Source organism: Protopterus annectens, chromosome 15.part0 (assembly GCF_019279795.1).
Source record: "Protopterus annectens isolate FY-2018-M chromosome 15.part0, PAN1.0, whole genome shotgun sequence".
NCBI classification, from domain to species: domain Eukaryota; kingdom Metazoa; phylum Chordata; order Ceratodontiformes; family Protopteridae; genus Protopterus; species Protopterus annectens.
This window is the reverse complement of record NC_056749.1, coordinates 25,406,581-25,434,091: the sequence shown is the minus strand read 5'-3', so window position 1 is coordinate 25,434,091 and position 27,511 is coordinate 25,406,581. Positions and strand designations below refer to the sequence as shown.

At 40.3% G+C, this 27,511-nt stretch overlaps 1 protein-coding gene across 1 annotated transcript in view; it reads right to left on the bottom strand.

Annotated features, from left to right (window-relative positions):
* Nucleotides 1–1,567: 1,567 nt before the first annotated feature.
* LOC122790010 (interleukin-12 receptor subunit beta-2-like) overlaps nucleotides 1,568–27,511 on the bottom strand; it is a 1,182,445-nt gene continuing 1,156,501 nt past the window's right edge. Inside the window, exon 13 of the mRNA XM_044057546.1 lies at nucleotides 1,568–4,193. Within this exon, the coding sequence (XP_043913481.1) occupies nucleotides 3,915–4,193 (279 nt within the window). The 3' untranslated portion in view covers nucleotides 1,568–3,914. The remainder of the gene's footprint in view (nucleotides 4,194–27,511) is intronic.

The window sequence follows — 27,511 nt, the reverse complement described above, 5'->3', positions numbered from 1 at the left end:
AGGGAAATTAATGTAACATACTGTGCAGAACTTAAAAAAAAACGTAAGAGCAGCTAAAATGCAAAATGAATCCCTAAAACTTTTACTACACAATAAGCTTTCCTCTAAACCATTTCTACATGCTAGCATTTTAACAGTTGTCAGTTGTCCTTGAGATAACAACAAAAATGTATTTGATTAATGCAGCACATGACATAAGTGAAGTTTAGGGCTTCAAGAAAAGTGAATCCATATCTGCAGTTTGTTTTCGGTATGAAAACCCTCAGTTTTACTGGCACCATAAGGCAAGGTTCTTCATCGAGAACACACAATATGCTCCTCTTTTCAATATGGAAAAAAGTCCGATGTCTCTTAGCTTTTAGTCAAATATACTTCAGCTTTTCTCTAGAAACCAAATTACATTTTAAAAACAATGTGATAAAGTGTGGTTAAGTGTAATTCTAGTCCAACAAGACAGAAAGACATTTCATGTTTTCTGTTAAATTACAGCACAAAATTTTCATTTAAATCAAAAATGAAGGTCCAGCAACATTACAAACCTGATAGGTTACAAAAGCTTGGAACATAAATAACAATCCATACAAGCCTTCCTTCATGGTATTAGGAAACTCAAAAGACTTGGAGAAATTAAAAACTGTCAGACTTAAACACCTGATAATTCTGACTGACAGGCACATTCACCTATCGCATCACCTGATAACTCTGATAGGCACAGTCACCTACCACATCACCTGATACCTCTGATTGTCAAGCTGAGTCACCTACCACACTACCTGATAACTCTGATTGGATCGACAGGCACAATCACCAACCATATCACCTGATACCTCTGACTGACAGGCAAAGTCACCTACCACATCACCTGATGACTCTGACAGGCACAGTCACCAATTCAAACAAGAAAAAAGGACAAGTTCTTGCAGTAAACAAGGTCTGATATTAATTCCACGAAGCACAGCACAAGTTCAAATCAAAAAATGCTTATAGCTTGTAAAAACTTTAATAAAACTACATTTACAGGACTTAACGTACAAACATGCAGAGCATACAGCTTTCGGGTACAACCCTTCTTCAGTGCAAAGACATGTATGTGTTCTAACAGTTGTTTTATATCAAAAGACAGTCAGCCCAAAGTCTTATTATCTATGACGTAAATTACTTAAATAATTTAGTGGAATTGAGAGAGTATGCATGGATAATAAGACTTTGGGCTGATAGTCACCCAGGAGTAAATACAGCAGTTAGTATTAAGCCAATACTGATTAAGAAGCAAATGCAATTAAAAAGATGAAGGTATTATTTACTTTATTTTGTGTATATACATTCACATGTGTATGTATATATACTTATAGATGTTGCATAAATAATTTGTATGTTTTTAGGAAGTTATATAATTGTTACTTGATGAAAGAGTTTTAATTTGTTCAGATTTTATTGGTATGAGTGTCATGTGATCACTATCTTTTGATATAAAACAGCTGTTAGAACACACATATGTCTTTGCACTGATGAAGGGTTGTACCCGAAAGCTGTATGCTCTGCAGATTTGTATGTCAAGTCCTGTAGATGTAGTTTTATTAAGGTTTTTACAAGCAATCAGCATTTATTGGTTTGAACTTGTGCTGAGGCACAGTCACCTCCCACATCACCTGATGACTGTGACTGACAAGAACAGTCACCTACCACATTACCTGACAACTGTGATTGACAGGAACAGTCACCTACCATATTACCTGAGTACTGTGATTGACACTAAAGGCTGGAGTTGCAAACACACAGTTTCACCACAAAAAGTGGCAAACATTCCTGCAAGCTCTTGGTTTCAGACGTGTTCTATGTAGAATGAAAAACATGTCGATGCTCAGTGAATGAGGCATTCCAGTTTCTAATGAAATGTAAACTGACTTTTTCCTGACCATACTGGTGTCCCATGTACCAGTGAATGAAAACAAAGTTCCAAAATATATATGTTCTCTATAATAGTATGGATCTGATGGATTCAGTGCCATTACAGTTAATTAAAATCTGCAACTCAAATGCAGAAATTGCTACCTGGCGGTTATCCCCTATTATCATGAAAGCAGCATCTGTATCTTAACAGGTTGCAAACCTGCCTTTGAAGTCAGCAACATGCACAGGCTGTGGGTTCTAATCCCACAAAAGGCACCTGAATCCATGCACTTCTACAGTGCAGCACCGGACGATATTGCACTCCATAAGGCATTAATTAAACAAGGTCCATTTCCCTTAATTGGTGGTACGTCAGGTGGATGGTAAAAATCCTATGTCACTTTTCAAGAACAGGAGAAGTGTATTAGGGTCAGCTCCAAGTAAAGGAGGGACAGATCCCTGACTATGAACTACAGAACCTGGGGTGAATTAGCACACCAGCTGTTTGAGAAGTTAATCAGAGAAGGTGAGACTAAGCATCCGATGTCAGCTCATCCATCCTGGGGTGGAGTGAAGTGGCCCTGTCTTCTATAATGCTGAGTCCTATGGTAAAGCAGGAGAACAGCATGCAGCAGTTGAGAGGGAGAAATGCTTTTGGGTTTGCCAAGCTACAATACCAAGCTACAATATACAGTGGCCTACCAGGAGGGTATGATGAACCTGTATCAGGTCTTTGTGCAAGTCAGAAATCCTATAACCTGCCAGTGGTTGGGATTTGGGCCATCAAGCAGAAAACCCTGATGTCTGCCTGAATCATGGCCTCTCACAAATGTCCCGCCACTAAGGAGAAGGAACAGGCTAACCAATAACAAGAGGGATGATGGCTGACAGGCAGCACTTGTAAAAAGAATGTGAACAAAGAGAAGGAGTGATACTAACAAAAACACAGAACGTTACACAAAGTTATCTGAAAAATACTATCCAAACCATACAACAACAGGGAACATCAAGTCAGAATTACACATCTACAGTAAAAGAGAAAGAAAGGGACTTGATCCCATGACTGCGTTTTTACATATGTAACAATTGCATTAGCAATAGCAGCATTATTCCACTGTTCACTGCATAAACTATAATTGCATCTCACCTCCCAAATTTTCCATACAGCAAAACAAAAAGTATATTCCTGTCAGTGCAGTCCCCACTGCATAAATCCATTACGAAGTCACATCTTCTGTCAACCATTAAAAACAAACGTAAACCTTCTACTTCCTTAACTTTGCTTTTAGCATTGACAGGTTTTGATCCTGTAACCTCTCAAGAAAGTGAGTGAGTCAGATTTCTACACACCACATTTCTATAATAGACATTATCTTCTGGATACTGCTTTACACAGTATTTGACCCTTCAAAGGTAGTTTTCTGTAAGACACTCTCTACAAAAAAGTTACACCATTTCATGTTCGTGGCCTTACTCAGTAACTGCCTATTCTGTACTCAATACTAGAGAGGTCTCCCACCCCAGCTCCAAAAACATCTACTACATTTCTTTAGCTCCTTTTAATATAAAAGAAAAAACAGTGTTCTGGCTAAATGTCACTTAGTCAGTGTGAATGCCACTTTAGGTGTTCCCTTAAAATACATCACAGACCTAGACAGACTAATCCAGTTAATACACATAAATAAAAAGGCTGAAATGGCTTCACGGCATTTACATAGCTATCTGTCATGCAGTTGTGAAGAATTAATGCCTCTAAAACACAAGCGCTGAACAGGACCCCACCTCAACAGGTACTTCTTCCTATGTTGCTTTTTCTGCAACAGCAAAAGTTAACAGATTAGTCCTCCATAACTAGTGCTCCTAACTAGCACTTTGTCCTGCTGGGCTTGATAAACATAACAGAAGAACTTAAGGACACAGAAGTGATCCAGGAGTAACTGGAAGATTGTTTGCTCCTTCATGACTCAGACCTGCAACGCTGTATCCGTGCCGCAGACATTCTGAACTCATGTACATTGGGAACCTTAAATATCAACTGGCATAAAGTGCTTTTCATAGCCTGAACTGAAGGGAGCAGGTGGGGCACATTCAGCTGACATCTGCCGTGTACTAATCCCACTGTTCTCACTATCTGAGAACAGTAGTGATGAGCCTGAGTCCTGGATGGAGCGATAGTCTTCTTCGAACATGTCGGAATTCTGGGACACCATTGTTTCTGGCTGCGGTGTCTCTTCTATCTCCTCTATACTTACAATGGCAGGCTCTTCATTTAGGCAGCCATCTTCACTGGTGAGAAACAATGTCTAGGAAAATGGGAAATTAAAAATCAGTCACTAGGGCAGTGCTTAAGAAATGAAACACATTTTATAAATGGGCCAGGTTTCTCTTCCTTACAGCCAACTAAATAATGCTACTTCCTGTACCATCATAACGTTAAATGTTAAAAGCTAAGGCAACAATAATTAAACCCCCTCCATCAACAGCCCTTACTGATTAATAAGCACGGGTGCATTTCTTTATCAAATTACTGTAAAGCTTTTGCTACAAACCTAATGAATGACTATGCGTCAGACAAATATTTCCACTAGTGGATCACCATTGTATGTTAACCACTAAACATTTGGCTGACACTTAAATTGCCATAAATAATTAATTAAATATTGACACTGTTGCATGTTCCAGTACATTTAGTGGTCATTTGTTGCCGATGCTGTAATGGGATATGACTCAGTGAAAATGGCATTTTCTTTTTAATTTTGCTTTTCTTCAACTCTGTGTTACCTCAAAGTTCTCAAATTGTGGCTACAGGGGTTGCAGCCTCTGTAAAATGATGTACACCATCCTGCAATTCTACACATTTCACTGTACTGAAGATCTTTTGTGTCTTGGCTAACAGACAGATGATGTTTCATTAGAAATCCATCTGATAGATGACAAACTGCACCTCTGTGTCTCATTACCCAATATGCCACTTAACTCTCCATCATCACAGACTCACCTCACCACATACTTAGTAAATGAGTGCGTGTCACTTTAAAACATCCTTATAACTGACTGAATATTTCTTACCTCTGATACATGACAGAATTCAACATAAAGTGAACAAGCTGATCAGTTCTCATTCAGCTTTCTAATAAGTCAAGTGAAAACAATTATAGGTTCATAGGCACTTACTAGGTTACTGATGTGTAAGGATTATAAAAAGTCTAGCCTTATATTCCCCATATAAACTTTTTAACCCTTATGTTTAGTGTAATAACAAGCCAGACATGGAGAGGATACAGATATGTTGCGACAGTTACTTGTCTCTACTCATAAGGAACATGGGTGCTAAACTAGAGCTGAATTTACATTTCCCATCCAGCCCTCCAAATTACATTTGAACTAAGTAAGAAAAGTATTTTGTCTTATGTGGAAGGGAAGACAGTAGTATAGAAGCTACATTCTCTGTGATGCACACCTATCCCTCTAATACAGTGATGGCGAACCTATGACACGTGTCAAAGGTGACACGCCACAACATTTTAGGTGACACACCAGTGATCACCAACACTTGACTTACCAAAGACACTGCTTTTGCATTTGTTGCTCATGTGAAGTACACTAGATTATTTTGTGCCAGGAGCTTTTGACACACCAAACCCAAAAGTTTTGCCATCACTGCTCTAGTATGTCCTACTTATGTTGCAAAACAGATCAAGATCCCTTGAGAAGGTGTTCATACTATCCCTGGACTTGTGAATGTGCAGTAGATATGACAGGATAGAGTCTGCTGAGGGCTTATAAGCTAGGCAAAGGTCACCTATTAGTAACCTTTATGACACAGAGAGAAGGGACAAGGCTTTCAGATGGACAGCATGACAGAGAGAAGGGACAGGGCTTTCAGACGGACAGCATGACAGAGAGAAGGGACAAGGCTTTCAGACGGACAGCATGACAGAGAGAAGGGACAGGGCTTTCAGACGGACAGCATGACAGAGAGAAGGGACAAGGCTTTCAGACGGACAGCATGACAGAGAGAAGGGACAGGGCTTTCAGACGGACAGCATGACAGAGAGAAGGGACAAGGCTTTCAGACGGACAGCATGACAGAGGGAAGGGAGAGGGCTTTCAGATGGACAGCACAGTTATTATGATTTAAGCTCTTGATTTTCTTTGTAACAAAAAAAAAAAAAAAAAAAAAAGGTGTTCTTGGCAATCAAGTTTTGTCAAATGTTTGGAGAGGTACATACCAAAGGGGGAATTATACTCAGCAATTGTCATGAAGACTGTAGAATCTGTATCCCTGGAACTGGATGCCCTATCCTTAGTAATAAGCATCATACGCAGTGACTGAGATAATGACAGAATGACAATGGGCTTTCTTACAACAGTGGATACATGCGGATCAGAGGACAGTTCATTGTTGATACAGATTCTCATGATCCTTAACTACAGAATCAACTTCCAGGGGTGTGTTGTCAAGATGACAGTTACAACAGGCATGTACACTGAAGAATACTATTATGAACTTATTGGCATTTAGTTTTAATCCATAGTTTTGACACCAACTATTTGTTTGTAAAAGACTCTCCTGGAGGACCTTGTTCTCTGGGGAGTTTATGGTGGCAGCAAGTTTACAGTCATCTACAAATTTGGTCAGCTACAAATCCTTATCATCTGTTTTGACCTCACAGAACGAAATGCCATACAGATGTGGCCCAAGGACTGAACTCTGGGATATACCACTATTGACAGGTATTATGAAGGAGTTACAGCCACCCACCCTAATTTATTGGTTTCTATTTGTGAGGCAATTTGGTATCCAACAGAGGGATTTACATTTAGCTGGGAAGTTTGTCTATGATACCTGAGTGAGGAACGGTGTTGAATGCCCTTGTGAAGTCTATATATGCAGTGTGTATTGATCTGCCCTCAGCCATTCCTTCAGTAACCTTCTCAAAGAAGCTCACTAGGTTAACTGGGTAGGATCTATCTTTCCCAAACTCAAAAAGTCTTGGGTCAAGAGTTTGTAGGTTGCCTGAGTCCTTATTTATTAATGCAATCAGAATCCTTTCCTTAGCTTTACACATGAGGACATTCAGGCTTGTGTGTCCATAGTTACCTGGGGTATACTGATGCCTCTCCTCTGTGCAGGGGGGTAACCTGTTCTCCACTATTCGTCTGGCATGAAGCCTGTTTGGAGACTGATAATGAAGGACATCTGTAGGAGGTCTGACAGATCCTGTTTCAGACTGAGCAGCAGACAGCCCGGTATGTTATCCAGCCCCACAAAAATAATATTCTTAGCCTTGGATAGTGCCCTGGGGACTTGGTTATAGGTGTTTACTAGGCTAACAACCACAAGAGCATTTTTAAGCCTAGCCATACATCTCAAATCTAAGTTCTGATACCCTTGATAAGCGTAAGTAGGAGTTTGGGAGATGAAACATTTACAAGCGGGGCCCAGGAGATGAACCATTTACAGGTTGCCTGTGTCCATTAGAAACATAGGTGCCAAACCACGGATGAATTTCCTGTTCTTCATCCAAGTATCCAAAAAAGCCTTGTTAGTGCAGTAAGTAGCACATCAGTCTCATAATCTGAAGGATGTTCGTTCATTCCTCACACAGGGACGTTTCAGCTTTTTGGTGGCGGTTTGGTATAATGTGTTTACCTCTCTTACCAGAGGTACAGGGTGTGATTCTCATGACGGGAATTTGGCTAGGCTTAAAATGGCCCACAAGGGCAGCTTGCCTAGTACTTATCTATGAACCTCTGAATATACTCTGTGCTCCCCATTTGGGAATCGAACCGTTGTCTCCCACATGACAGGCGGGGATACTTACCACTATATTTACAAGGAAGACAGAGATTCTGGGTGTGTAGATGCAGGTATATGATCTGAGAATACAGCAGAGGAGAGGAGGGTGAGGTTTGGGCTAAATTTGTCAGCTAATAGATCAGCTATGTCCTCTGTGTCTGAATATGTGATATTGTTTACTATAAGCTCTGTTTACTGTTGGGCATTGTTTCTGAGGTTTCTAACATAGTTTAAGAAGACTTTGCAGTTATCCTTCACTTCGGTATATATTTTTACCTCATACTTTGTTTTAGTTAATTTAATCAGGGTCTGCAGGTCCTTGTTAAATTCACTAAGATTATTTTTTGTATCTTCAGAGTTAAATTTATTTTTGAGTGCAATTACTTTTTTTTTTGTTATAGAGCCTGCTTATTTATGGGTTCCATCACAGGAGTTTATTCAGAATTTTTACATTGTATTTACTTCAGAAGGGGACAGATGCATAGGTCATTACTCAGGTAGATTAGCCTTAGCATAGGCCATCACTCAGGTAGATTAGCCTTAGCATAATCTCAATGTCAAGGTACTGGAAGATGCTTTCAGCTTCAGTTTTATGGTAAAAGTGACTGATTTGTGATCCAGTTTGACCAGGTAGGAAGTGACAATTGGTAGGGAGCAAAGCTGTCTCATATCGGTAAGAACCAAGTCCAGGATTTTAGCACCCTTGATTGAAGTGCAGGCTAACCAGTACAGAGATTTTCTACAGATCCAATCCAGACATTTCTGGGCATATATCTTTGAGGATGTATTCCTTCCTCTGTAGGCTCTGGCCCACTCTTTACCCTCCCCTTCCCTCCTCACTCAATCTCTCAGACCTGTTATAACATGCATAACTACCTCACCATCTCAACTCCAAATACATATCCAACTGACTTACACCTAGCTTCCTCTCACTACCATGTACACTACTCACTCAGTCTCCTCTCTTACTCCTCTATCATCCCCTTCCATCCCATTAGCCCTTCTCGCTTGTTCCACCTTCATGTGGAACATCTGCTTTATATCTGAGTTTAGTGCAATATTTGTATATAAGATTTAGGTTTAGGAGTTTAGAACAGTATCCATTTCAGCTTAGTACTGTGTATTTATCCTACCTTTATTCCTTGCCTCTAGCTAGATATTGGTATATCTGTTCATAACTATGGTTCATATTGTATGTATAGCTAATGTTTGCTCAGTATGTATTATTTGCTATTGTATGTATATTCAATTGTTCTTCATGTACTCTGCTGCTCATTTATTGTTTTGTGGTGCTTTTCTCCCTGGGCCTCCACTGAAAAAGGACCTGTGTCCAGGTGGAATTTCCTGGTAAACAAATGTAAATAAATAAATGTACAAGTCTCTCAGTTACTGGATGGATAGTTCAAGTCTCCCAAAAGAATGGTATCTGGCTCAATGCAGACGGACTCCATACTTGTTAGGTAGGAAGCATGGGAATACAGGAAAATAGAGGGGATGAGTTAGATAGCTATAACAATAAGCTGACCATGGAAGAGTTCCAGGTTGTTGTCTTGGCTAACAAGTCTGGAGGTGTGCTTTTTTTAAGAATATGAAGACAAAGCCACATGATGCCTTCATCTAACACAGCGGGCCTGAACGTGAGGTAGGCATTGGAACACTGCACTGACGGAGTGATCTCACTGGTCTCATTCCGGGTCATCTAACACAGCGGGCCTGAACGTGAGGTAGGCATTGGAATGCTGCACTGACGGAGTGCTCCCACTGGTCTCGTTCCGGGTCATCTAACACAGCGGGCCTGAACATGAGGTAGGCATTGGAACGCTGCACTGAAGGAGTGTTTTCACTGGTCTCGTTCCGGGTATCTATGACAATGAAAAGATTGATGGTTGTTTTTCAGGGTAAGCTGTGCTTGTAGGGAGTGGAATTTCTTGTTAAGTATCCTAGCATTAAGCAGCAATAACTTTATGTTATCCAGATTCTGTTTCATTATGTTGGAAGGTTTAGAAGACCAGTGTTACCTAAAAAAGGCACAATACACTTGGAGAAAGATTTAGCCAACATAAGAAAACCTTGGCAGCATAGGTGCAGGCCATCCCTGACAAACAAGTTAGGACTGGCTGTCACCTTTTCCCTTTGGATGGAAAAAATAAGAAACTGGTCAAATTTATAAGGTAATTCGCTGCTGGAAAAAAAATCATACATAAAAAAACAAACATTATAAATTTGTAAATTAACTGATGAAGGAAAACACTGAGACTTTATACGCAAAATGTAGGAGAACAACCATCAGCTTGTTCTCAAGTGACCTTATCATATTCCGCTGAATGTTATTCAATGGAAGAACATGTGGTCCATTCACATCACTGTAGGGGCACAGTGTTTAAAGATACCATAACAGAATATGTTCAAATAGATGAAAACTGCAATAGCTTTAGCTATATGGGTTGTATTCTCCCAAGGCCATGACAACTAGTCATCTTCCAAAACTTCAGGGCACCATCCGCAAACCCAGACTGCCACAGACTCGGCCAAAGCCATATAACAGGCAGTCTGGGTGCCAAAAGCTTCAGCACTTTCCTGTCCTAAGAAGGGCAACTGCATCACTTACAGGAAAGTTGCTAGGAAAGAACCTACCAAACAAACCCAATATAACTACAGAAACAAGAATATCTATATCTATCTATCCATCCATCCATCCATCCATCCATCAAACATCTATCCCTCAAACATCCATCCATCAGATAGGAAAATTGCTAGGAGAGGACCAACCAAACAAACCCAATATAACTACAGAAACAAGAATATCTATATCTGTCCATCCATCAAACATCCATTAGACATCCATCCATACATCCATCCATCAAACATCTACCTCTCAAACATCCATCCATCAGATAGGAAAATTGCTAGGAGAGGATCAACCAAACAAACCCAATATATCTACAGAAACAAGAATATCTATATCTGTCCATCCATCGAACATCCATCAGACATCTATCCATCCATCCCTCCATCCATTCATCCATCCATCAGATAGGAAAATTGCTAGGAGAGGACCAACCAAACAAACCCACTATAACTACAGAAACAAGAATATCTATATCTGTCCATCCATCAAACATCCATCAGACATCTATCCATCCATCCATCCATCCATCCATCCATCCATCCATCCATCCATCAAACATCTATCCCTCAAACATCCATCCATCAGATAGGAAAATTGCTAGGAGAGGACCAACCAAACAAATCTAATATAACTACAGAAACAAGAATATCTATATCTTTCCATCCATCAGACATCTATCTATCCCTCCATCCATCCATCCATCCATCCATCAAACATCTATCCCTCAAACATCCATCCATCAGATAGGAAAATTGCTAGAAGAGGACCAACCAAACAAACCCAGTATAACTACAGAAACAAGAATATCTATATCTGTCCTTCCATCAAACATCCATCAGACATCCATCCATCCATCCATCCATCCATCCATCAAACATCTATCCCTCAAACATCCATCCATCAGATAGGAAAATTGCTAGGAGAGGACCAACCAAACAAACCCAATATAACTACAGAAACAAGAATATCTATATTGTATTTATTTTTATTTAGTTCATAGGCTAGTACTAGGCTAACTGCCCTTCCGAGCCATTTTAAGCCTAGCCAGTTATCCCCTGTGAGATTCAAACAGTGTACCTTGTGTTTGTAAGGCAAGCACCTTAACCATTAGGCCACCCTCCCAACATCTGTCCATCCATCAGACATCCATCAGACATCTATCTATCTATCCATCCATCCATCCATCCATCCATCCATCCATCCATCAATCAAACATCTATCCCTCAAACATCCGTCCATCAGATAGGAAAATTGCTAGGAGAGGACCAACCAAACAAACCCAATATAACTACAGAAACAAGAATATCTATATCTATCTAATCATCCATCCATCAAACATCTATCCATCAAACATCTATCCCTCATCCATCCATCAAACATCTATCCCTTAAGCATTCATTCATCAGATAGGAAAATTTCTAGGAGAGGACCAACCAAACAAACCCAAAATAACTACAGAAACAAGAATATCTATATCTATCCATCCATTGAACATCTATCCATCAAACATCTATCCCTCAAACATCCATCCACCAAGATAGGAAAATTGCTAGGAAAGGACCAACCAAACAAACCCAATATAACTACAGATACAATAATATCTATCTATCTATCTATCTATCTATCTATCTATCTATCTATCTATCTATCTATCCATCTATCCATCAGACATCTCTCCATCAAACATCTATCCATCCATCCATCCATCCATCCATCCATCCATCCATCCATCCATCCATCCATTCATCCATCAAACATATATCCCTCAAACATCCATCCATCAGATAGGAAAATTGCTAGGAGAGGACCGACCAAACAAACCCAATATAACTACAGAAACAAGAATATCTGTATCTATCTATCTATCTATCTATCTGTCTATCTATCTATCTATCTATCTATCTATCTATCTATCTATCTATCCATCCATCAGACATCCATCCATCAAACATCTATCCATTCATCCTACACCTTGGCAATATATGCAAAAAATGAGCAGGGAAACTGGGGGAAGGGGCAGCTACTACAATAGTGACCTATTAAACTATCTACTGTTACAGTAAATCTACTTTCACAAGTGTACTATAACCAAGAGTTAGATCACTGCTGCAGTAGCTTAAGTTATATGGCTAGGTTAAATGAACATACAGAGGGCCATGGTACTGCCTCTAGAATGCTTTGAGTTCACCCTTTTCCAGAAAGCTCCAGATGAAGTCAAAGCCTTGGTAGAATGGGCCCTAACCCTGTCTGGAAGTGGACTGCTATAAAGAAAGAGCAAGAAACAACCAGCTGCAATGTTGCCCTTGTTTCTTATCCTCCAAGTAGACAATCAGCTGGTCAGTTTTCCTTAAGAGTTTAATTCTGTTCAAGTAGCATTTGAGCAGCTTGTGGACATTTAAAGTATGTAAGATTGTTTTATAGGTTCATAGGTTCATACTAGGCTATCTGCCCTAGGGCATTTATAAGCCTAGCCAGAGTGTGTGTGGCTTTTGCCACCCCTTGGAATGAGAATACTATGCCCATTTAGGGTTTAGTTTACTGTGCCTCTGTCTAGTAGTGACACAGAGATGACCCCCAGGGTAAACCTACGAACTCCCATCCACTCGTCAAGGTTTCTCTTGAAGAGAGTCTGAGGGGCTCTGCCTAACATGGACTGGGATTCTGTTCCAGAGTGTAGGGAGCCTTTGGGTTATGAATCTGTCCCTCCAGCACATCCTATTTATTTCTGTGTTGAGGTTCAAATCTCTCGCTCTCGTGGCTCTGGTGGATTTGGATTTTCTGAGGTGGAGCATGTCCATTAATTCCGGACTGGACATGGCCTTGTACATCAGGCATAGATCGCCTCTGAGTAGGTGGTATGCGACTGAATAGAGCTGGAGTTTCAGCTGGGCAGAATATGACATATGTTTGAGACCCTTGATCCTCTTGATGAGGTACTTTTGGGGTCTTTCTAACTGCTGCAGGTGTCGGGTAAGGTACATCCCAAATGGGGCATTGTACTCAATTATGGGCCTGATAAGGGAAGAGTATAGGGGCACAATGACCTCTTTTGATCTAGATGTGAATCCTTTCATGATAAGGTGGGTAATATAGAAGGTCTTCCTAACCACCTTGGCAATGTGAGTGTCAAATGAGAGGTTACTGTCAACTTGGGTCCCTAGGTCCCTGATTACTTCTTCCAGATTAATGGATTACCACCTATGTGGTAATTTGTGGGTACTTTGTTTTTCCCAAAGGGTATGACTATACATTTTTTGGCGTTCAGTTTAAGGCCATGGCTCTGGCACCAGTTATCCGTTTCTATGAGGCCTTTCTGAAGGATGCTTGTGTCCGCTGGAGTATCAATTATGGCGCCCAGTTTGCAGTCATCTGTGAACTTTGTCAGCCACAATCCTCCTATGTTTGCTTGCACCTCAGAAAAATAAATGCCGAACAAGAGGGGTCCCAGGACCGAGCCCTGTTGGACACCGCTTGTGACTGGCTTAGAGTCTGACATGGCTCCAGAAATTCTGACCTTGTGGGTTCTGTCCTTGAGCCAGTTTGCAACCCATCTTATAACATATGGGTTTACATTTAAGCTGGTGAGCTTGTTTATGATTACCGAGTGGGGTATTGTGTCAAAGGCTTTTGCAAGATCAAGGTAGGCTGTGTGAACTACCTTACCCTCATCAATGGCCTTAGTGACTGTTTCGAAAAAGTCGACCAGGTTCAAAAGGCAGGATCTGCCCTTGACAAAGCCGAATTGGGTAGGATCCAGTGTCTGTAGGTCCCCAATGTCTTTGTTTATGAGTTCCATAATGATCCTCTCCATAGCTTTGCAGACCAGGCTCATCAAGCTTATGGGGTGGTAATTTCCAGGGTCCGTAGAAGCACCTCCTTTGTGGAGTGGGACCACTGTTGCTGTACGCCATTCTTTGGGTATGTATCCTGTAGTAAGGCTAAGATTAAACAGCAGCCTTATGTGCGGGTTTAGCTCCTCTTGGAGTTCATGTAGCACGCAACCTGGGACACCGTCTGGTCCCATTGATGCTGTGTTTTTAGCTTTGGAGAGGACGGCTCTCACCTGGGCATCTGAGATGTCAGGGAGGCTACACTCTGCTGTGATAGATATTTCTCCTTTTGGGGGGGAGGGGGGGATTTGCACTGAACCTGTCTGCCAGTATGTAGGCAATGTCTGTGGGTTCAGTGTATTTTTTGTCATTTTGGACTAACTCAGAGCATATCTGGGAGTTTCCACCCAGGTTTCTAACATAACTAAAGAAGGCCTTGTGATTGTCTTTAGTGTCTTTTGCGATTTTTCTCTCAAAGTTGGCCTTGGATGATTTTATGAGTGATCGTAGTTTTTTGCTAGTACTGATCAGAGATGCCTTCCCTTTTGGGGATTTTGCTCTGTCATGTAGTAGCTTCCTCATCCTGTTGTAAAGCTTGTTAATGGCTGGGGTCCACCAGACAGGATGCCTGCCTTTGGGGGAATGGGTCTTGGTTTTATTTGGGATTGCATGATCCATGCATTCTTGTAGGTGTCCGTAGAAAGCGTTTATAAAGGATTCAGTGGTGTGGGCTGTGGTTTCCACTGGCCCAGGGGCCTTGAAGGATACCACTTCAGTCTTAAGATGTGTGAAGTCAGCTTTTGAGAAATTCTTCACTGTGGTCTTTTGTGCTGAGGGTGGGGGCAGGATGTGGATTTCCAGTGAGATTAATTTATGTTCTGATCTCACCAATGAGGAGTATACTTCCGGTGTGGAGCATTGTGTTCCCATGTTTGTGATGATCAGGTCTAGTATATTATCTCCTCTTGTGGGAGTGGTGACTAGTTGTTCCATCGCATTTGAGCTTATGAATTCTAGGAACCTTTGGTCTAGGGTGTTAGGGCTTGAGTAATGCTCCCAGTCTATGTTTGGGTAGTTGAAGCCTCCCAATATGATGGTATTTGGAGAGACATTCATACTCTCCATTGTCTTCAGGAAAGCTGAGTGGGGTTCCTGAGTTTGAGAGGGTGGTCTGTAGCATGCTACAAACTGTAGGGCAGTTTTGCCTATGGTTAGTTGCACATGGATGGTCTCCGATGCTTCGTGCATTGCCACTAACCTGGAGGTGTGGGTATCTTTGAAGAATATGGATACTCCCCCTCCTTTTGTGGTTCGGTCCAAGTTTTGGGGCCGAAAAGCATGATATGAGGTATAACCTGGTTGTGCTGGGGTGCTCTCAGGAGCCTTGAACCAGGTTTCAGTCACTGCACAGACATCGATGTTCTCCATACTGAGGAGGGCTTCGAGAGCGTGCATCTTGAGGTTTAGAATTCTGGCGTTGAGCAGCATTACCCTTAGTTTTTTTTCCACTTGTGTTTTCTAGGGAGGTGGGTTTGTCTTTTGAGCCTTGCCTAAAAAAGGCACTATGGAGGTGGCAAGAGCCTTGGCCAATATCCGGAAGCCCAGGGGTGACAGGTGCAAGCCATCCCTTGTGAAGCAGCGTGGCTTGTCAAGCATGTCATCCCAAGCAGACAGACATTGGATCCCCTTAGAATGACACCAGTAATTGAGCCAATTGTTAAAGCTGATCATTTAGTCTTTGTACTGTGGCATCATTCTTGGTGAGGGTAAGATGCTGCTCAGGGACAGGGTCATACCAGCCTGGGCTACATAATCAGAGAGCTCCTCTATGTCTCTTTTCATGTAGTCCAGGGAGGTACGTCTCAGGTCATTCACACCAGCATGGACAATGACTGAGTCATATTTGTACTTGCTTTGGAGTGACCTGAGTGCTTGTGTTATGTGGCAGATTCTAGCGCCCGACAGGCAGGTTACTGCAACCTTTTCCTTGTTCAGTCTGGTGAGCGGGACGTCAGTGTGTCTGACTATGGAGTCACATATTACAAGTGTATCAGGCATGTTGTTTGGCCTTAAGGGCTGTGACTGTTTGGCACACTGACTTTGTGAACTATGTGTTGCATGTGCTATGTTTTGAGGTAGTGGTTGCTTGAATGTCTGCTTTGGGGGCCTGTTATTTTGGTAGATTTTTAATTAGAGCCTCCGAGTATGTTTTTGTGTGTTTATGTGTTTGGTTTGCAGTTGTGGTAGGTCTATGTGAGACTGGGTTTGTGGTGTGTGTGGTTACCTTCTCCTCCTGACTAGTTTTGCCAGTACTGAGTCGAGAGAGCTCAGCCTCCAGTTTGGCTATATAGTTGCATCTCTCACATATATTTGTATTTGTTGTGGAGGAGAGGGTTGTCTGTGTACATGAGGCAGTTGTAACACTGCCTCAAGATTCCCAGATTCACCAGCTGAACTGGATAGGATGCCAGTAATTGACCTCTCGACATGCTAGAATAGTGTAAGGGATTGCTGAGTACTGAGTCAGAAAGGACCTAAAAGGGAAATGGGTACTCAAGGGGATTGTAGGTGGGTGTAGTGCTCTCTTTTGTTCAAGAGTGCTTTACTTGTGTAAAAATGCTTTAGGATCAAGTGTGTATTACAAAGAATACAGACTGGATTAAAGTAAACTCCGAAACCACTTTAGGCATAAAATAAGGATTAGTTCTCAAAGAACTGCTGACATTATGGAAAATGAGGTAGGGTCACTCACTATAAGTGTCTGCAACTCAGACACCCTTCTTGCAGATGTCAGAGTGATGAGTAGTTCAATCTTCTACGTTAAGAAGCTCAAGTCAGCCTGATGAGTGACTTAAAATGAAAGAAGTTCAAACTTTTCAGGCACAAAACTAAGACCTTAAGCAGGAGCCACCTGTTTTCTAGGTGGGCAGGTAACTCCTTTCAAAAACTGCTCGACCTGAGGACTAGCAGAAAGTATGTGTATGGGGGGGGTCCTAGGGGAGACAAGCAGAAGTGGGTGAAAGATAAGTCTTGACAGAAGAATAACAGAGGCCAAAGGATGGTAATTCAAAAATACTCAGGAACCAAACACAACTGGACCTTGAAAGGGTCCTGGTTATCAGAGTGGCACCACCTAGAACATATTTTCCACTTACACTTATTCAAGTAAGAGTTTTTATTTTTCAACAAACTTTAATGCCTGCTGTACATCCTCAGGAAAAAGGTGCCCAAAAGGTATCATAACTCTATCAACCAGGCAGACAACTAAAGTATATCAAACTGCGGGGAAGCTTGTGATAACTGCCCTTGACCTTGATATTATGTTGAATATTTTTGAAGTCTTTCCACCATTTATGCCAAGATTCTTGGGATTTTTTGATTAAGTTAAGAGGAGTAAAATATAAGAGACCATGACATTTTAAACGATTGATGTTAACCTATATAACACTATACCCCATGTGGAAGATCTAAGATTATTTCATGATTTTATGGTGGATTTATTAGACCTGAGTAATAATGTTAACACAATCTATACTTTTATGGAAACAGTGTTTACTAATAATTTTGTGTACCTGGATGGTTAATATTTTTTACAGAAGGGGGTGATGATGGGGACCTCATGTGCCCTCATTTTTGCCAACATAATTATGTTACAGTGGGAAAATGAATTTTTATTTAATAAGATCAACCCCACTGACAATGTACATTTATTTTTTGGGAGATATTTTCATTACTGGGGAAGGTAGTTTGGCTGAAATGGAGAGCTCTATTAGGTATTTGAATAACATTATGAATTTTTATAATTTACTTATTCTTACAGCTCTTCATATATTAATTATCTGGATGTGGATATTATTATGGACCCAGTTCATATGAAATTAGTTAGCAACATTTTTAGAAAACCAACATACTCTAATAGTATGTTGCATTATTCTAGTTGTCATCCGCAGCATTAGAAGAGGGATATAGTAAAAGGTCAGTTTGTCAGAATAGCTAGGATGGTTTCTGAGGATGATTTGTTTCTTATAGAAGGGGACAGACTGGTTTCCATGTTTCTTGCTAGAGGGAATTCTTTAACTTTAGTTAGAGATCTGAGGAAGTTAAAAAGAAAAAGAAAAATGGAATTTATGTGCCTCCACTTAGATTGCAAGAGGATGGTATTCATTTTAATAAAAAAATCTAATGACCATCATTTTTCTGCCTCCCTATGTGATGATAGGAGGTATTTATGCCAGGAGAAGCAGAGCGGTGAATGTGTAACATATGCCAGCACAGCCAGCTGGAATTAAGTAAAGAATTATATGTCATTTATATATCAAACTGATTCAAACAGATGCTTGTGTTTAAAAATGTACTTGTAAAGTTGCTTTTGTGTTAAAATGTATCGACAATGTGCCCTGCTACAAGGAAAAAATGTACATGTATTATTGTAACTGAATTAAATGTATACATTGTAACAGCATATATTTAACTTTGATAAAAATATTCTTGAAATTAAATTACTTTATGGGTTAAGCCATGAAGATTTTATCCCACAGTTTTGAAGGGAGCCACAGATGCAATGTCTGTGCTAGAGAACAGGTTGTAGCTCCTGTAGGAAAAGTGAAATGGTTTTATGGTTTTATGACTTCCAGCGGCTGCACCACATCTGAGCAAAGCTCTACCTGTGAGTATGGTAACACATATATGCCACACCCTGGTAGCTTCTAGTTATGGGGTATAGTGTGGGAAACAGAGTCAGATGACCAGATGCATGTGATGTCATTCTGTACAGAAATAATGTTTTAATATTAGAGGAGACTGAAGTCTCAGCAGCATTCTGTATTCTGTCTTGGATCTGACAACAAGGACCACTCACCCATCTTGCCTTGCTCTATTCAGTAAGTAGAACAGTAATTAGTGAGACTAGCTAAATACTGTTTTTCTATAACTATGTGAAACTTTCTTTCGGTGTTATTTTTAATACTTCCTGTGACTGAAACTCTAACTGTAAACAGATACTTAGTATTTTCATATTCTTTTATTACCTATTATTAAATATATTTAAACTTTTCATCATGGCTGGTCAATTTAGAAAAATATTGAAGTTTTGAGAGTATTTGCACATATTTATTTGGTAATAACTCTGTCCACTCCTTTCTAACTTTTTGAACTGTCCTTAGTTCCGGGTTGGCTCCCCCTTTTTTTGTTTGAGTCTAGCTGCTGCTGATCTTTGAAATGATGCTTGTTAGAGTTTTGTTGACATTACTTACTGTTTCCCACAAAAGGATCCTATAAAGGAAGGAAAGTTTTGACTGAACTTTGAAAAGCTGGAGTGACCCCCTTGAATCAAATTCCCTCTCTCATCAATTTTCAATGATTTCAGCAGCAGACGGCCCAAACAGCACAACTTTATCCAGGGGTGAATTCAAATTCTAAGCTTTAACATCTTCTGGTAGGTTTTGAGAATGTAACAAAGCAACTTTCTCCATAAGTGACCCCATAACAGCAGCTCGGGAAACAGCACTTTCGAGACTTTGTAAACTTGAGAAACAGACACAATTAAGGTATTCAATTAAAGTTTTACCTCAAAAGAAGGAAAGTTAATGGTTCATTTTATTGTGTTCTCAAAAGAAGCCAGTAATACTTTAACATGCAAGCCTGACAGTTCAAAATCCTAAAAGTTAATTTAGCAGAATAATAAACCCTTTTCCCAAATCTGTCCAAAGGTTTCTTATTTTTGATAAAAGGAACAGGGTTATCACTCACAATATGTTTAGCAACAGCAGATGTAAATAAAGCTATCATTGCAGAATCTGATAAACAGCAAGAATTTATGTGTCTGAGATACTTTACATACGGTCCCTATCAGTTCATCCAAAAATCAATTCAGTGAACAGCATTTCAGTGCAATTACATCAAACATGCCGTTCACCAGACTGTTCATACTGAGATCACGGCACAGTTAGGATTGGGAAATTTGCCCTTTCCTCATTGTAGTGTGATGTTGGAGTTAGTATATATAATTAATGGGGGGTTGTGGGGGTGCAGTGCCCCACATGAGGGGAATTTCCAATGAAATGCCATTTGTTGAAGTGAAAGTTCGATGTATTGATATAGACCCCTTTAGGAGGGCAGGGAACTGACTGTCAGGCATGCTGGAAACCATTAAGAAAACATCCTCAGAGGCAGACAACACAGAGGAACACCTGCAAATTAAGGAATCTCCAGTTGTAACAAATTATAATATTTCTGATGGTAGATAGGGATTCCACTGTTTCCACTGAAAAAATTTCTCATTTTGATAACAGTGTATGAAAAAGATAGTCCTCCTAAGGTCAAATCTGAAGAAACACTTTCCTTGAATCAGAATCACCTTGTTTCTTGTTTTCACAGACAAATGATGAACTAGAAGGTTTTTCTCAAGAAGGAGACTTATCTGCCCATCCCTGAAAGATTGCTAGGTGACCATCAGATCCATGAAGCCCACAGGGGCAGAGCACTGCAGTGGTAAGAAAGCTCTGAAGCTTTTAGTGCCCAAATTGCCTCTTGTGTGTCTTTGCTTGAGCCAATGGCAGTCTAAGCCCAGGGAAGGTGCCCTCCAGCTTTAAAAGCTGTACTGGGTCATAGCCTAAACACGGATATTACCCATACACCCTAGGCAAGTGCAATAGTGATCTAAATGCTGAACCTCTGAAAATATCGGATGTGTACAACTGTGTGCCTGTGAGGCAGAAGCTATGCCTATAAATTCATGTGTTACAGAATTTTACAGTTTGATGGATGTGTCATTTTATGAACTAAGAATGGATTAGGATATTTTCTCATGGTTGTGATTAATATTATGAAAAGATATAAGGGGTGCTGTTACTAAATACATGCTAGTATATTATGGGATGTTGGCTAACATGATCATTAGAACAATTCAGAAGTAGCGTTAAAGACACAGGACAGTGAGACACATAGACTGAGCATTATCAGTACACTGGGAAGCATACTGTAGTTCTCTGAGGCATAGCACATCAGATGTTATCCAAAGTGATAAGTATATCTGTTGTGAAGTAAAGGAGTAATCTTGCATGAACTGACACCTGTTAGTGTGGGCCTAGGAACAAGCCTTCAGTTAAAAATGGTGATGCCCCAGTAACTCTGGATACAAAATAAGGAACAATATACCAAATTACAAGGAAGAAATTAAAAATCTGGAAGGGGGAGTCTATATATTTCTCTGTAGTCTAGTACACTGCTCTAGCAAGTTGATCGCACAACTGTACTATGTTTACTGAGAGGATTACTTTGGAACTACATGGATGATAAGAATAGTAAAGCATTTTTTGACTTTTAAAGACTTTTATTATAGCTAAAACAACGTGAGCTGCTGCTCGGTGCATTTCCAGCAAATATGGAAACTTTTTTTGTTCTCTGGTTCTGGATAGAACACTGCTAGTTGGATAGTCAGGTTCAATGCTGTTTTAGAGACCACTCTGGTCATTAAGGAGGGATCACAATTTAAAAACATGCTGTCTTGATAAAAAAACAGTGCAAGACTCCAATGAGAAAAATGTTTTCCAAGACAGAAACGTTAAGGTACCATTCTTTGCCAGCTTAAGATATGATAAGGGTTAACTTTTCAATCATAAATATAAGGCCACAAGGGGATGACTGGTTTTCGGCTCCCCCTTCTTACCCATCCAGACACCTCTTCTTTTCAACATCTTATACAAACAATCTACACTCTTCCTGCATCACCTCCTCCCCGATACAAGACACAGATGACTCTACCCTTATCTCCTACTCTAATGACATCTCTCACCGCCACTCTGTTACCCAAAACACATTTCACTATGGCTAACTGATAACCAGCTCATTCGAAACCCCCCCCCCCCAAAAAAAACTTCTCCACTTTCTCCCCAAATCATTCTTCCACCATAAAGCCACCTTTTACATCTCATCACATGACAATACCCTTATCAAAGCAGATTCTTGCACTAAACTTCTGGGTATTACAATTGCTGACCAATTAAAATTTAACCTCCATATTCAACACTGTATTAAAAAGACAAATCAAAAAAATGGGTCTACTCTACAGAAACAAAAAAAAATTCCTTACCTCTCCCTCCAAACCCTCTCCTGCTCAGGCTTTCCTCCTATCTTGTCTTCTGTACATCTCTCCTATAATCACATTTCTACAATCTACCCTAATAACCAAACTAGAACAAACTTAACACTGCTCAATTTGCCAGCAATCAACCATATAAATCCCATCACTGACTTGCTTTAAAACAGCTTCAATGGCTTATAGGTTCATACGTGTTTACTAGGCTAACAACCACAAGGGCCCTTTTAAGCCTGGCCATGCATCCCAAATCTCTGACAAGTTCTGATACCCTTGATAAGTGTAAGTATGGGCCTGGGAGATGAACCATTTACAGGTTACCTGTGTCCATTAGAGACATAGGTGCCAAACCAGGGATGAATTTTTGGTTTCCCATCCAATTGTCCAGTTTGCACTTGAATTGGGTTAGGGAGGAACTCTGCTTCACATGGATGGGGAGCCTGTTCCATAGATGGAGTCATCTCTGGGATGATACCTCTCTCTCTCTCCAGCAGGTCCTATTGTTTGAAGCTTGAGTTCCCCCAGCTTCTTCTTCTTTCTCAGCTACAGTTCACTTACACCTTACTAACCAAACTCTCAGCATGTCCAGTTCTCTCCTCTCTCATATCCCTCTACACCACCTCTCAAACTCTACGCAGCTCAGATCAACACCTTCTTAGTATTTATAAAGCCAACAAAGCCATTGCTAAACTTCTATATAAAACCAGTGTCCCAAGCCTGGAACAACCTCCCACCAAATATTCACAACATCAATTGTACCACCCGTTTCAGAACTGCACTTATAAACTACCTTCTTAACTCTAGCTCCTGCCCATTCCGGAACCCTAACTAATAACCCCCCTACCTCTCTATACCCCTTATTACTCCTAATCTATCAGCCTTCCAGGAGTTATACTCTCCGTAACTGTAACACTATTCAGGCATTTATTACCAATCCAGCTCTGACTGCTGTAACACTATAATTTAATAGAACAAACCTAAATCTGTATTTTACTCAGTTTTTTACTACTTAAATTTTTCATATAACTACTGTTTCTGCAAATATGTGCAGTGATATAACTATGTAAGTCTTCCTGCTTTTAAATGCTATTTTTTCTTGACTATGAATGTATGATATAACTTTGCAATATTTTTGTTCTTTGAATGAATGCTTGATGTCCTGTATATTTTTTTACTGGAGGTTTTCTCCTCGTGTCTCCACTAAAAATAGGTCTTTACCTAGTTAACAAATGACAAAATAAAAATAAAAATAAAAAATATATATACATTCTGTACTATACTACTAGAAAAATCTCATATTCTGTGCTATTAAGTACATACAATTGTAACCTAAACTCTATTGCTTTAGTTTCTGTTTTATAAAGTATTGTATCACCTCTTTCTTATGTTCTACAGCTCACAGACTACAGCATGACAGCCCTGGTTTGATGCATCCATAGACATGGTTTAGGTACCCTATGGTGGAACATGAGGCATCCTTGGCTTCTGATGGACTTGATCTACTTACCATCTGAACTAAATCTGAATAGTTAGGATGATGGACAACATTTTGTAAGAGGTGATGACATTTTTTCTCAGATACTACTCATTTTTTGTTTTCAGCTATTCTGCTAATTGAATGAGAACTGACATGCACCTTAGAGCTCATAATATTCCTTTAGTCATCATACTAGTATGTGATATATAAGGTTCTGAGGAGGGTGATGGTCTTCAGAAGGAGGAAGACTTTGTTCTTTTTAGTGCCCAACACTGTTCCTAAGAATATCTTCCTCCAGGATAGGCACAGGCCTGACTTTTGGTAACTGAAAGAAATGCCCAATCTGGTTAGACAGGTAATAGTTTGATTAAATGCCCTTCTCAGCTCCTTGGAAAGGGCCTAAAATATGCAGTCAACTGGTAAGGATACACGTGTGTGTGTGTGTGTGTATGTACATATATACATATATATATATATATATATATATATATATATATATATATATATATATATACATATACATACATATATATATATATATATATATATATATATATATATATATATATGTGTGTGTGTATGTATGTATATATGTATGTATGTACATATATATATATATATATATATATATATATATATATACAGAGATATACGCTGGAAGAAGCAGGGAGTGTAAATGCCATACAGGACAAGGAGATGAACTGGATGTACTGGGACTCTTTCAAGAAACTTACAGAAACTTAGAAGTTTTCTGCATCCCCAGAAGATGGAGATGTTGAGTCAGGTATCTTTTGTATCCAGCATGCCCACTAATGCTTTTGCCAGCAAAAGAGGTATCATGGTCTAAAAAGTGTGCTTAGTTCTGAAAGGTCCAAAACTTGCCTCCAGGGCTCACTGTTGCTTGGAACCTGTAACAATCTGCAGTAAAGTCCTGTTTTTTTTCTTTTCTGGTGGAACCCTTCCTATGGCAATATATGCTAATTTTAATTTTAGAACCAGATCCACTAATTCTACTTAATCTGCAGGTAATAATAAAAATAATAGACATTTGTTAACCAGGCAGGCACAGTGAGTACACAGTCCTTTCTTAGGAGTGACCTAGGAGCATACATCTGATTGTCTGTCTTGCTCACTGTCACACAGAAGACAAATGATTGCTCATGGGAATCAAACTCTGTACCACAGGAACTACAACTTACAGCCTTAACCCTCTGCATTAACTGCCAGAAATTGCCAGACAGGTATATGAGGCATTGCCATAAATTGTGGAAAATTCTCAAACTCTGTTTTGCATTCAGACACAGTTAGCTTTCTCATCCAAGTGGCTGTTGTCAGGATGGAACCTTAGTCTTTAAAGGAATACTTGTTTTCCTCCTATTAAGTGGTGAAGAAGGAAATGGCTAGGCAGCCAGTACTACAGAGTACTGTCCTGAGAGGGTAGGGGCCTACTGTCCTTTTTCATTGCCTATTGTCTGTTCCTGCTTCTTCCACTTCTTTGAGAACTCCTTTTCTAAGTGTTCTTCTGCTAAAACTGTTCAGAATGTGCCTGTTTTCTACAAGAACACCACTATTTGGCGGGAGCATTCATTTTATGTTTAGGAATTGATGAGTGAAATAATTGTTTCACTGTTTGTATGGTTTTGTCTTACTTTTGTCTAAAGATTCACCCCTAATATTTTCAGGAAAAAAAATGGATCTTTAGCCAGGCAAGCCTCCTAGTAACTGTGCCTGAGGTCACCGCCCTAGTAGGAGCAGCTGCAGTATAGCGGTCACAGCTGGCGGTCTGCTCTCCCACTCTGAGCACTGTTTTAATCAGTTTGCAGAGCCTCTGCATTACGGAAGTATCAGTGAAAACCTCTGTCGTTTCCTCCAATAATTTTAAAATGCTTCCATGTTACTGCAGAACACATATTTTTCAAGTCCATGGTTCTAATGTCAAATGTGAATGACTTCCAATTTTTTTTTTTTTTTTACCAAACTTAGCTAATAACTTGCTTTTTGTCATTAGGAAGATGTTATTTGAATAGACCAGTCTCATTCCCCTAATCACATCCAAAAGATAAAAGCAGAGAAAACAACAGTATTTTTTAAAGTTGCTCTGCCTTGTCCTCCACCTGGTAAGATCTACTAGGCTTTCCAGAAGCAACAGGTTGAGACTCCATTTGCAGGCATTTTCAGATGTATCTCTGAATGCCTGAAACAGGGGTAGAATGGAAGTCTGCTTAAGACCCCCTATTCCTGGTAATTCCAGGTACCGTTTGTAATAACCAAGCAGCACCTTTGTTCCCCACTTGATGTGTTCCCTCATTATACTTTGGGTTTCATCAACAGAGATATCCTCAGGAGGACAGAGCAAAGGTACCGAATCCTTCCCTGTGCACTATCCCAAAATGGAAAGGATACCTGCACGGCGTATGCACAGTGCTGTTCCTTGTCCTCACATTTACTGTAGCCACACAGAGTCCAGTCAGAGAGTTTTTCTCCTTACCTGGGATAAGACACTTGAAGTGCTAAGCTCCAGAGGTCAGACCAGGCATCGGGGGGGGGGGGGCAGATACCCATTCTTTAACAACACAGACTATAAATTCTATAAGCTTAAAAGTTTACTTAAACTCTGAAATAACTACTGCTTAAGCCAATGCCAAATGTTCTTACACAAACAAAAAAGCAAAGGAAAATCTGGAGAGGAAGGGTCCTCTCCTCAGGCCTGAACCCATGCTAGCCAACTGCAGACACCTGGAAAATGGTGTCCAACTATGAAGCAGCAAAAGTCTGTGGTGAAGCCATGAGTTACACAGACAGTATTACAATGCTGTTGGCCCCTGGAGGGGGTTCTACAGTTGGAAGCACAGCAGAAAGAGGACCAAGATGGTACCACCTAACAACCAGAACCCTCAGGTGTCTGGGGGATTCTAAGATATCAAACACCATGACCACTTCTCTACATACTAAATTCCTAGGCTTTTCCATTTTTTCTAACACTTTGATTTATGCTTTTTTGTGTCCATGAAGAGAAATCATGCTGGTGAAAGACACATCAGAAGGTGGACTATCACTTTGCTGAAAGCCAGGAACAGTTTGTGCTCCAGGAAGTAATTCAGAACTTTTTTGCTACTAGTAACAATATTTTTCTTAACATAGGGATACTCTTAGCTGGGTCCTTGAGGATGAAAGTAGGGAGGAATGATGAGATTTTGCCTTTTCATCTGTCTCTGAGGGTAGGGTGGGTGTTTATATCTAGAAGTGGTTCGGTTTAACTTTCCCTGGAGAAGACCACAGATCACAGTGAAGATGATGTCACATGAGAGGAGGGGCCTACAGCTGCATCACATGCAGAGGTATAGCATACAGTGTGGAAGCCAAATGTATCCCCCAGGCACTGTGGGCATGCATTCAAACAATGACGAGTTATGGCATCCACTGACACAAACAACAGAAAGGAACCCCACACACACACACACGCATACATACAAGGAAAAGACCTGGGACAAGCCCCAAGGAAGCTGTGGACCCCAGAGGCAGAAGGGAACTATGGGATTATTAAGTCAGCACTGGCTAAACTAAGCTACCAGGATCAAGTCAGATGCTGTGGATTGGTGAACCAAGTGTAGCAAAAAAAAAAAAAGAAGGATAATTTTTTACAGGTAGAAACATGATGAGTTTCCTCAGGAAAGAACATACTGCTGACTGTGGAAGTCCTTCAGTGGGACTGGTGGACCATAGGCACAACTTGTTGGTGATGTTTATCCAGGGACAACAGCAGCCCTAGGAAAAAACTGCAAAAACA